Genomic DNA, 12,822 nt, shown 5'->3' with positions numbered 1-12,822 from the left:
TAATTTCACCTCCAGAATGTCATATAGTTGGAATTATACAGGATGTATGCAGCCTTTTCAGTTGAGGTTCTTTCACTCAGTAATCCTATATAATAAAAGGCTAATATGCAAATTGTCCCTATGGGCGTGAGTTTGGCCAACTGGAAGTTAGACGTGTGCTGACCACCAGGGGGCAGCGCAGAACATGGCAGCCGTTGGCGACATGGTGCTGGCAGTGGGTGGCAGCGGAGGCGCTGCCGGCCCTAAAGGGCCCTGATGAGAACAGGACCATGGTGGGATGGTGCAGCAGGTGAGTGGACAGTGCCAGGCCAAGGTGGGTGCGAAGGGAGGCCCCGGCTGGCGGCAGTGGCAGGCAGCGGGGGGAAGGGAGGCCCCGGCTGGCAGCCAGCAGCCACTAGGGACCCTACCCATACACGAATTTCGTGCACTGGGCCTCTAGAATGCATATAAGTTTCCTCCATGTCTTTCTATGGCTTGACAGCTCATTTCCTTTCAGTGTTAAATAATATTCCATTGTCTAGACATACCATCATTTATCCATTCACATAGTAAATGATGTCTTAGTGCTTCCAAGTTTTGGAAATTATGAAAAAAGTTTCTATAAATAGTCATGTGCAGGTTTTTGTGTGGACATGTTTTCAACTTGTTTGGGTACATAAAGAGGAGTGAAATTGTTGGATCATGTGTAGGGGTATCTTCAGTTTTGTAAGAAACCACCAAACTGCCTTCAAAAGTGGCTGTTCCACTTTTCATTCCCACCAGCAATGAATGAAGGTTCCTGTTGCTCCACATCTTTGCCAGTGTTGGTGTTCTGGATTTTGGCCATTCCAATACGTGTATCTGGCACCTACTTGGTGTAATGAGTGGTATCACATTGTTGTTTTAGTTTGCATTTTCCTGGTGGCATATGATATGGAGCAACTTCTCATAAGCTTACTTTATATCTGTTGATCTTTTTCAGTGAGGTGTCTATTAAGGTCTTTGGTCCATTTTTCAGTCGAATTATTTGTTTTCTTATTGTTGAATTTTAAGAGCTCTTTGTATATTCTGGATGAGACTTTTATCAGATATGTCTTTTGCAAATATTTTTTCCTAATCTGTAGCCTGAGTTTCCTGAGAAAATATAAATGCTTAATTTAAACACTTTTCTCTTTTTCTTTCTTTTTATTACATTTATTGGGGTGAGATATACAATGGAATACTACTACTCAGCCAGAAGAAAAGATGAAATACTGCCATTTGCAACAACATGGATGGACCTTGAGAATATCATGCTAGTGAAATTAGTCAGACAGGAAAAGTTAGAAACCATATGATTTCACTCATACGTGAGATATAAAACTGAAAGCAAAAAATAAACAAACAAACAAAAACTCATAGTAACAGAAACACTCATAGGCAACAGTAAACACTTTCAATTAGTCAGTACAGTTTTCCTAATGGAATCAACATGATATCAAATAACATTTAATATTTTTAGTAAAAGCCACTTACCTATGAATTAGAATTGTTTCACTGTAAAGCCCAAGAAACATGTATGAAAATAACCTGAAATTATAATTTTTTTACTCTAAAGTGAGTTGACAGAGCTCTGGTTATTACACAGCTAACAGTTATTTTTAAAATCCCTGCAGGTCTTATCTAGTACATGTTCTTTTGGGAAAATATAAGGACAAATGTTCTTGTCCTTCCTGAGTTTACAATCCATTAAATAATCCTGGACTAAGGCAGGCCCTTCTTCCTCAAAGCCGTTAATCCTTTGATAGCTAAATCACTCCATGTAAGAGAATAAGCAAAATAGCAGGGTGATAGAAGAAGAAAAAAAACACACAAAAAAACCCCCAAAGAATTAGACATGACTAATTTGCCACACTGCATCCCATTAATTTTACCTAATGTTTCTGTATCCTTAAAACAAATGACACTAAACAGACAAAAAGTAACACTGTTGTACTATTGGTCTCAGGACTTATGCACAATGACTAAGTTCCCATTATGAACACTCGAGTTTGCATAAGGTGGAGAAGATGTGATCCCTCTCTCTGGGGTGGTTAAATACCAATCAGATATCCTCCCAACTTCAGAAATTCTTATACCTTTATTCGCCTGTAAGCAAGATTGTTAAATTACATTTCATCTATCTTCAAGTTAAATTTATTTATTTAATCCACCTCTAGCCACACAGGAACTCTTTTCCTCACCCCTCTTTGCCTACTCATCCTTCAGTACTCCTTCCTTTGGGAAGCTTGTCTAGCTTCCTTCTCACTCTCATATATACCTTTTCGTTCTCCCTGGTCTCCCATGTGAACCCAGCATGTGGTAGCAGTTGTAGCTGGCTGGCTGCTTCACTCGTGCCAGGTGCATTCTTTGTCAAAGACAGGTAATCACAGTAGATGTGATAAATGCCATCCATCTTTCCTGCTAGATTGTAAGTTCCAAGACTTCAGATAACATGTTCATCTTGATTTCCTCTCTGTCCCTAGCATCTAGCATAGATCTTGTCTTAATAAGCACCTTTTGAATGAACTAGGTCCAATACTATGTCTCTTGCCCTTTAAAGTAAGCAATTTCAGAAGAAAATATCAATACAGGCTTTTAACATACCATCTGAAGGACTGACAGTTCTTCTGTTAGTTGAGAAATCTGTACATGATATTGTTTTCTTGTATTGAAAATCTGTAAATTAAGATATTTATGAACTATTCAGGTCTAAAATAAAAATTAATAATATCTAATATACACATTGAGAATAATAATTTTGATAAAAAATAAAGTTTTAACTTTTAGGGCATAAAAGAAGTAAGCACATGATATATTAAAGAATCAAGAATTTATCATGGAGTGGGAGGAAAGAGACTAAGATAAAGGACAGTGGTTATGAAGCATTTTGGTCCAGGATCCTTTTACACAATGAAAACAGAGATCTTTTGCTTATGATGTGTGTTTTTTTCTATTGAAATGTACCATATTAAGGGTTAAAACAGAAATTTTCAAAATATTTACTTATTAATTCCTACATAACTAACAATAACTAACATTTTTACAGGTTAGTACAAATAATATATTTTCTAAAAAGTAATTAATTTCTAAAATATTTTGAGAAGAGTGGGATTATTTTACATTTTTTGCAAATTTCCATAATGTCTGCCTCAAAAGACCTAACAGGTTGAACAGAGGCCTGGAAGATCTTTAGATAGGGAGAACCTAGATTTTTAGGAGGCAGCTGAATACTCATGTTTGCAGAAAGGTTTGGACTGAATATAGAGATCACAACACTTTTGAAAAAATTACAGAGATTATTAAAGGATTCATGCAAAAGACAACCTTCCATTGACCATAAAACTAATGTGAATTTATTTTAGAATTAGAAATCAATTAGAGGATGTCTCATATCATGAGCACTTTGATAAAAACAGTTTCATCACATATATATGATGATAGTTAACACTCAGTGAAGGAATACACAGTGTATCTAATTATTTTCTATAGGAGCTAACTTTTCTTATTTATTAAATTTATTTATTTTTAAAATATATTTTTATTGATTTTAGAGAGGGAGGGAGAAACAGAGATAAGAGAGAGAATCATTGATCGGCTACCTCCACTGGGGATCAAGCCTTCAACCCAGGCATGTGCCTTGACTGGGAATCAAACTGTGACCTCCTGGTTCATAGGTCAATGCTCAACCACTGAACAAACTGGCTGGGCAAATTTATTTTTTATTAAATACAGTTGGCATACAATATTATATTAGCTGGAGGTGTATGGGAGCTCATTAAGGTAAAAGGTATTATTTTACAATAATTTACATTAATCATTTCATTGATAAGTCTTTATAAATATGTAGGCAAGGATTTTAATGTAAATATTATAGTAAAAATTAAACTATAAATTTCTGCTTTTTCTAAACCTTGTCTCTGACAAAAGTGTCAACTTAAAAATTACAACCAAGGCTTCTTGAAAAATTGGCTGATTCCAGGTCTGAGACAGGGAAAGCACAGGATGAGAGAGGAACATCACTTATGCAAGAAAGCTAGAGAGACAATCCTATATAATAAAAGCATAATATGCAAATCGACCAAATGGCAAATGACCGGTTGCAATGACACGTACTGACTACCAGGGGGCAGACGCTCAATGCAGGAACTTCCCCCTGGTGGTCAGTGCACTCCCACAAGGGGAGAGCCACTCAGCCAGAAGCTGGGTTTGGCTGGCAAGCCCAGAAGCGGTGGCGGGAGCCTCTCCTGCCTCTGCTGCAGGCGGGCGGTAAGGAGCAAGGGGTTGCAGACTGCGAGAGCCCCAGAATGCAAGAGGGATGTCTGACTGCCGGCTTAGGCCCAATCAGGGATTGGGCCTAAGCCGGCAGTCAGACATCCCCCGAGGGGTCCCAGACTGCAAGAGGGTGCAGGCCAGGCTGAGAGACCGCCACCCCCCCCCCCCCCAGTGCATGAATCTCGTGCACTGGGCCTCTAGTTTGAGAATAAAAAGACTGATGGTAATATAAAATAAATTCACAGATATTAAAAAGAGGGGCAGGGCACTTCTTCTTTAGTGAAAAAATGACAGCTTATAAATGTATAGAAAGAATAGAATATTATCATTTTAATCACTCCATATAATATTTATTTCTGGCAAGAACTATCAATGAATGACAAGACCACTGGATGAAAGATTTTGGTGAAAAAGGATACCTGCATGGTTTTCAAGAATCTCCCCCAATTATTTATTAAGTTACAATGGAGAAATTTGATCTTACTAACTTAACCACGTGGTCAAGCTTAGCATCACCAATGCATACCCTAACATTACAGCTTCCTGATATGTCGGGATGGGAGGTGGGAGGTGTGTATAATTATCACTCTGCCATTTCCCCTCCACTGCTGTCCCACTCCACCTCAAATTGTAGGTGCTACTATCCTGAGATGGTTTTTATTTGAAATTTGGTACATTGATACAATTAGCTGATATTGAAGTAACTAGGTCCATCAGGCAAAACTTAGGTAGAATTGAGTCTTAAGCTGTAAAATTTTGAATTTTAAATATAGTTAAAAGCCCCTTACCTCCTTCTTGGCTCTTGTGGCAGCCTCTTGCATTAACTGAGAAAATGATTTTTTTATTTTCTCTATATCTTCTTCTTTTTGCTTCCCCTCAAGCAGAGCCTGCAGAATATAATTGATGCTATTACAGGTCACATAATTAATAAAGATAACATAATAAATGGGTACAAACTTATCTACCTACGCCCTTCTTGAAAGCAAACATCTTATTTTAAACTTCTGAGACATCTCTACTTGGAGTTCTTATCTCAGTTATGAGTGGTATTTATTTTCTCTAGCCTCCTCACCTGACCTTGTCCTAACTAAAATTTATCATTTTCCTTTGGTATTTATTTCAGCCAGTGCCATCACTCTCTAATCTTTACAGCTGGAGGTCTTAGAATCATTTCTGAATTTTTCTTCTCCCTCAGTCCCTTTACAAAATAAGTCCTCAAGTCCAAGTGTTTCATTCTTGGAAAATCTCTTGGATTTCCCTTTCTATTCATTATTTGGTATTATTCCCATTTAGTCCCTTGTCATCTCACACCTCAATCACTGTAAATGCCACCTGCTCTGTCTTCTTGATGTGTTTCTATCCCTCACATCATTTTCATCTCCCACCTAAAAACTAGGCTTATACTCCCAGTTCTGTTGTCAGTCACACTCATCTCTCTGCCTCCTTATGGAGGAAACTCCTGGCCTCCAACACTTTCTCCTTCAACCCATGCCAATCAGGCTTTCACCACCACAATCTCCAAATGCCCACTCAGGAGTCAATGTGGAGTAATTATCTTATTTAATCTGTCAGCAACACTTGAGATAATGGGTTACTTTCCCCCTTGTTTTACTTTCTTATTTGGCTTTTTGTGCATCCAATTTGGTTTTCCTAACTCACCATTCCTTTTCAGTCTGTGTTATTGCTTTTTCCTCTTCTCAACTTTGATATTAGACTCAGGCCTTGGTCCTTTGTCCACCTATGTCCATCCTTGGTGGTCTAATCCAATATCATTATTTTAAATATCACTTAGATGCTAACAATTCCCAAATTTACCTCTCCAGCCCAAATATCTTTCTGAGCCCCAAATCAATCAATCAATCTCAATTACTCTCTTTCTCTCTCTCTCTCATCATCCCATAATAAGCAGCCCTGTGTTCAGATCCTACTATCTTTCAAAGGTACCACACACATTCCCATCTCTTTTTTATTTTTTTTTATTTTTATTTTTTCTTTTTTAAATATATTTTATTGATTTTTTACAGAGAGGAAGGGAGAAGATAGAGAGCTAGAAACATCGATCAGCTGCCTCCTGCACATCCCCCACTGGGGAAGTGCCCGCAACCCAGGTACATGCCCTTGACCGGAATCGAACCCGGGACCCCTCAGTCCGCAGGCCGACGCTCTATCCACTGAGCCAAACCGGTTTTGGCTCCCATCTCTTTTTTAAAAAATCATTTAATAACTTCCCTCCTGCTTAAATAGGTAAGCTAGTAAGAGTAACAGCTGTTTGGCTGTGACAACCTGGTTGGGGAGAAGGAAACACTGAGGATGGGGCAATCATCGAAAGAGAACTATGCTGGGCCGTGCTTCATGTCTGTTTGTGTGACCAGTTTAAAGAACCCTTGACTTCTTTGAGTCAAAAGGCAGCTTCATATTGTAGCCATAGACAGTCTCTATAAGGGTCTGCTAACTTAGGGCTTGGATGAGGGTTAGACCAGTGGTCAGCAAACTCATTAGTCAACAGAGCTAAATATCAACAGTACTTCTTCAAAATAGACTCGCCCAGGCCGAAAACCGACTTCTGCGCATGGACCACGAAGTTTCAATCGCACTGTACATCTCGGTGTACGTGGTATTTTGTGGAAGAGCCACACTCAAGGGGCCAAAGAGCCGCATGTGGCTTGCGAGCCGCAGTTTGCCAACCACGGGGTTAGGCAATGAGTGTCACCACCTTCTGTCCATCTGCTCTACACAAAATGTTCATCTTTCACAACCTGATGTCAAGAATGCTCATATAACTAGGATTCAGAGGGCAAAGAAGAACTAAGAAGAAATTTCCCCTTCAACCCATGCCAATCAGGCTTTCAACACCACGATCTCCATACTGACAACTTAGGAGTCAATTTGGAGTAATTATCAAAGAAGAAATTAAGAGAACTGCTCTTAATTTTTTTAAATTAATTTAGGTGTTAAGAGAAATTCCTAAGCATTTTTATGTCTATTTTGCGCATTTCAACCATTCTAGCAGACAGCATTCAGATGGGAAGATTAGCATTCCCACAGTTTAAATTTGGATAATTATTTATTTTTTATTTCTTATTAGCTTCTTAATATACAACTTATAGCTTGCTTTGTTTTAATAGCACTCTTGGAAAACACTCTATAAGAAAGGAAACTTAAAACAAAGCATTTTCATTGTATTTCCCAGCATTATTACACATATACTAGGCATTCAATTAATGCTGGCTAAGCAAATTAATGATCTCTACATAAGGGAGGCAGCAACATTAAAAAACAAATATGCATGCTTTATGATTTCTATAAACTATATACCATTCATATGGAAGTGGTAAAAGAAAAAACATGATATGTGATAACATCAGAGTCAATTGTTAGAAGGTTCAAAAAAAGTGAAATAAAGGCTCCAGTTAATAAATCTCTGCAGCTAAATTTAATTCCTGTCAATTAAGCTTCTGTTCTATTAAAGTTATTGTGTAGGTGATAAAGGGGAAATAAAGGTAAGATTCATCTAATTCAACTGAATAAAATACAGGGTATACTGCAATAAAGTGCAGTAATAGGTCTTTTAAAAAATATTTTTATTGATTTCAGAGTGGAAGGGAGAGGACGAGAGAGATAGAAATATCAGTGATGAGAGAGAATCATCGATTAGCTGCCTCCTGCAGGCCCCACAGCGGGGATCGAGCCTACACCCAGGCATGTGCCCTGACCAGGAATTGAACTGTGACTTCCTGGTTAACAGGTCAATGATCAGCCACTGAGCCACACTGGCCAGGCTATAACAGGTCTTTTAAAGAGTATAAGACTATAGGGGATGAAGATTAGTTACACAAGGATTGTAGACAGAAGAAAAGTCTGATATGTATACATAAGCTTTTGGAGAGGGCTGACACTTTATTATGTTTTATGATATTAAGTCTTACCATCAATAATGTAGTATGCGTATTAAAGGAGAGCATAGCAATGTCATTTTCACGTGTTTATTCTGTAGTTACAGATTCCCTACTCTGTCATATGGGGGAATATTCAATATTTTATTTTTTTATAAACATGTTAACTAGTTTTCTTACCTGGTTTTTTTGCAGGTTAGCTTCTTCTAAGAGTTGCATGCTATTTCTGGCAGTTACAACAGCTTCATATCTCTCATTTTCTAATTCATTGTACTTTGCTTGTAACTCTCTGGTCTGTTTTTCCAAATGTGTTTTATCTGCTCTTAATTGGGTGGCTTCTTGGACTGTCACACATAATCTAAATATTAATAGTCACATTGCAAAAGTTAAAAATTTTTAAAGAGAAGGAAGGAGATAGCATATTTACTGAGCACCTGCTACAGGACAAGCATTATTCCAGTTACTTTCATGTGTAACTTTCTCATTTGGTTCACACAAAGTTCTGCATCGTAGATTTTGTTATTGCCACTTTAAAGGAAAACAGACCCATTTTAATAGAGGTCAAACATTTGATCAAGGCCGTATAGCTAACAAGCCGTGGGGCTGATACTATGCTTAGATATTCAGACTCTAATTATGTTACATTTTCTACAGTATCACGGTATAACATAGAGTAGTTACATGATAATGTTATAAAGCAAATTCTTAAATAATGAGTGGTTATTTCTATTTATATTGTTTTATTTCTTTCCTTTTTGCTTGGCTCCCGGTTCCCATACTCTACATTCACATTTAAATTTACAGTCACCTTTAAATTTTTCTTCATATCCTTTGCCCATTTTTTCTAATGGGTTATTTACTTTGCCTGCTCCTTTATAAGAACTCTTTGAATATTAAGATATTAACTTTCAATCTGTCCTACATGCTACAAATATTTTCCCCACATCTACATTTTTATTGTTGTTGCCTGTTGTCTCTACATAGGGAATTTTTATTACAAGACAAAATTTCATTTTAATACAGTTAAATTTGACTATTTTTTCCAACTTCTTGGATTTCATTTTTTATAAAGATGATCTCCCTTATCCATAGATTGTGAATGTAAGCTCCTAGATTTCCTCAAAAGATTGCTATGTCTTTCATCTTTTAACCCCTAAATCTTTAATAACATGTTCCGGTAGGACAACTCTTCCCTCACGTTTCATCCTTCCCTTTCTATTGAGGCATTTTTTCCCTAAGTGGTGGCAGGAGAAACCAGCTCTGTCCTCTCCCCATCCCCATCCTCACCCCCAAATACACAGCACCAGGAGGAAGCTTCCCAGCGCCCTAGCACACCCCGACTCTCCCGCTTCCAGTGGACAGAAGTCAGCCTGCTTTTTATTTCATTCCTCTCCTTTTAAACATTTTGTTCTTGTTGTTTAGTACCTCTGCTTAATCCTAAATGGAGTTAAGGTCCGTCACTTAGTCAGGGTTCTGAGCTGCCAGCAGCAAAAGCCAACCTGAGTGGAAGAGGGTTTATTAAAAGGATACTAGGGTAAATTCACAGACTCACTCACTGGGAGAGCTGGAAAACCAGGAATGAAGCTTTGTAGCAAGGAACATGCCCAGAACTTCCCCCACATAATTAGCTGGTCTCCCTTTTGGAGATGAATCTAGGGAATTCCCCAAACATGGCAGAGATGCGATGTAGATGGCCAAAAATAATGACCATAACTGTATTTTTATCAAATCACCTTTGCACTTCCTGGCTTTTGCATCACATATTGAGCTGTCCTATTATTTGCTGCATTTAGGTTTATTAATGTTATCTTTTTCAAAAGGGCACTATTTTTATTATTTAAGGTCCCTTTTAATCTGTTTATTGCTTTTCCCTTTACACCCTACCTTGTGATAGCAGTATTATCACTCCTGCTTTCTTTGTTTATAAAGTTGCTAATATTTTATACTAAAACCTTTATTTTAAACTAGAGGCCCGGTGCATGGATCCATGCACCAGTGGGGTCCCTCAGCCTGTCCTGCAGGGATCAGGCCGAAACCAGTTCTCCAACATCCCCTGAGGGGTCCTGGATTGTGAGAGGGTGGTTTTCGGGTGACACACCTTGGAATCGGGCTCCCTCCTCTCTGATTCTGGGTGCGTCACCCGAGAACTGCAGCTCAGAAGCTCCTGCATTGAGCGTCTGCCCCCTGGTGGTCAGTTCATGTCATAGCTACCGGTTGGAGCATCTGCCTCCTGGTGGTCATTGTGCATCATAGCTACCAGTCAGATGGTCACTTGAGCTTTTCTTTTTTTAATATATTTTTATTGATTTCAGAGAGGAAGGGGGAGGGTGAGAGAAATAGAAACATCAATGATGAGAGAGAATCACTGATCGGCTGCTTCCCTTACGTGCCCCCACTGGGGATCGAGCCCACAACCGAGGCATGTGCCCTGAACCAGAACAGAACCTGGGACCCTTGTGTCTGCAGGCCGACATTCTATCCACTGAGCCAAACTGGCTAGGGCGGCTTTTATAGATATATAGGTTTAAAACAAATCCTCTGCTCTCCCCTCTTAAGATCTTTGTTCTAGTTCATTTATTCTCTGTTTTAGGTGTTTTCTAAAATAACATATTACTGAGCCTTGCTTTTTAATCAAAATCTGCATGTCTCTGCCTTTTAACGGAATTTGGTCCTCTCATACTTTAATGTAATGATTTCTATGCAGGACATTATTCATTCTGCCGTAATTGGCTGAAGCACCTGTGGCAACAGGTGAAGCACTCTGCCTCTCCCAGAGACCCAGGACACCTGCCACTCTCCTACCATCCCTTCACCCTTCCCTTCACCATGGCCCCCAGGCAGGCAGAGCAGGTGGACTCACCAGGGCTTATGAAGAGCGAGTCAAAGCTAAGCTACTCATTTAACTCCTGTCTTATTTAGCAGAGCAGGATCCACAGATCATCTAAAAAGCAGGAGGAGGAAAGAGTCCTTTTTTTGGAAGATGGAAAGAAGTGACTTATGCTTCTTAGATGCTTGTGGCATTTGAAAAGATCACAAACCATTTTAATTATAAATAATAATTTTAGTAACTATAATAATAAGCATTTATTGAGCTCAAAAATGTCTTTGATTTTTATGGATGTAAGATGACCATTAAAAATATAGCTTTTCAATTGGCAGTTCCATTAAATTGGATACATTCACACCTTAACATACTGGCTGAACAATGCTGGAGACACATATCAAGGACACTAATAACTCTGTTTCCTCTTATACAAAAATACAAGAGATTTTTAAAAATCATAATGTGAATTTACAGGTAGGCTGCAGTCACGATATTGTTAAAAGATTACAAATGACAATTTTCAAGTTTCTTAAGGGAACAGCTAATAAGAGGAAATAAGCAAAACAAAAAAAAGATTCTAGAGTGAATGTTTGCACTAAGATAGCAATGAAAAACAAAGCTATAGAAGTAGTCCAGCCCTGGCTGATGCTGCTCAGTGGTTAGAGCTCTGGCCTGCACACCAAAGGGTCTCGGGTTTGATTCCGGTCAAGGACAGGTACCTGGGTTGTGGGATAGATCCCTGGCCCCAGGCAGGATGCGTTCGGGAGGCAACCAATCGATGTGTTTCTTTCACAATGATGTTTCTGTCTCTCTCTCCTGCCTTCTTTTCTACTTTCTCTAAAAATCAGTGGAAAAATACCCTCGCGTGAGTATTAAAGCACAAAAATTAAATAAAAATGAAAAATAAAAAGTATCTAGACCTTTAAAGATAACTGAAAAGTATTGCTTCGGAAACCTCCAGGGAAACCATCTATAATGATTTCTCAAGTATTTTTTCTCTTTTGTATCTGCTTAGTAAGAAATGGTTTTTATAAGATTTTTACCCAACTTCATTATTATTTTTCTCTGCTTCAGGATAAAAAGAACCTTTTTGATTTTGGGATTGATTAAACTTAACTATTATTGCTGTAGAGAAAAGGTAAAGATAGAAACGATCTTTGAATATATGTTCAAAATATACCAATCTTTTGAATACATTTTTTAGGTAAATAATGTTCAAAATATCAGATTTTTTGTTTAGCACTTATAAAATACATACTGATACTCTAATGTAGAATATCTTTTGAAAAGTATAGGCAAAGCTAGACGTATTTAACAATTTACCTCGTTTCTAATTGTTTTATACTAGATTGCAACTGCTGTAAACGCCTATCTGATGCGTCCTCTCTTCTTTGGGAAGACACCATATCCTCCTCCTAGAAAATAAAGAAACTGGAAACTTATTTTGAGCATGTGAAAATTCAATTCATCATTCTACAGCACAAAGACAATAGTTCACTCTCTAAAGTACACTATTAGAATTTGATTTATAAGTTTAGAAGCAGGACCACTTGAGGAACAAATATGTATACTAAAAATGTTGAAGAGAACCTCCCTGTATTAGATACCATCAATCCTGTATTAAATAATCAATAATCAAAATAGTCATTGCATATAGATTTCTACTACAGTATTTCTATAGTGCAGTCAGTCTGTCTTTCACACAAGCTCTGTTAACTAGGTTATACTGCATCCTTTATAATAATAGGATAGTTCTTCTTTGACATGGAGATGCTTTAAAATATATTTAGGTTTTATTCGAACAACCTTTAAAAAAATTTCTATCTTTTCCTA

The 12,822-nt window shown here is 38.0% G+C and overlaps 1 protein-coding gene across 1 annotated transcript in view; it reads right to left on the bottom strand.

The window, feature by feature from the left end:
- SCLT1 (sodium channel and clathrin linker 1) overlaps nucleotides 1-12,822 on the bottom strand; it is a 100,216-nt gene that overhangs the window by 37,369 nt on the left and 50,025 nt on the right. Inside the window, exons 11-14 of the mRNA XM_081093496.1 lie at nucleotides 12,313-12,404; nucleotides 8,346-8,523; nucleotides 5,061-5,159; nucleotides 2,605-2,676 (exon numbers count right to left, since the gene is read on the bottom strand). Of these exons, the coding sequence (XP_080949622.1) occupies nucleotides 2,605-2,676; nucleotides 5,061-5,159; nucleotides 8,346-8,523; nucleotides 12,313-12,404 (441 nt within the window). The remainder of the gene's footprint in view (nucleotides 1-2,604; nucleotides 2,677-5,060; nucleotides 5,160-8,345; nucleotides 8,524-12,312; nucleotides 12,405-12,822) is intronic.

The sequence above is a fragment of the Myotis nattereri genome, assembly GCF_964212035.1.
Source record: "Myotis nattereri genome assembly, chromosome: 5".
NCBI classification, from domain to species: domain Eukaryota; kingdom Metazoa; phylum Chordata; class Mammalia; order Chiroptera; family Vespertilionidae; genus Myotis; species Myotis nattereri.
The sequence above is the reverse complement of the archived record's forward strand: the minus strand, read 5'-3'. Positions and strand labels throughout refer to the sequence as shown.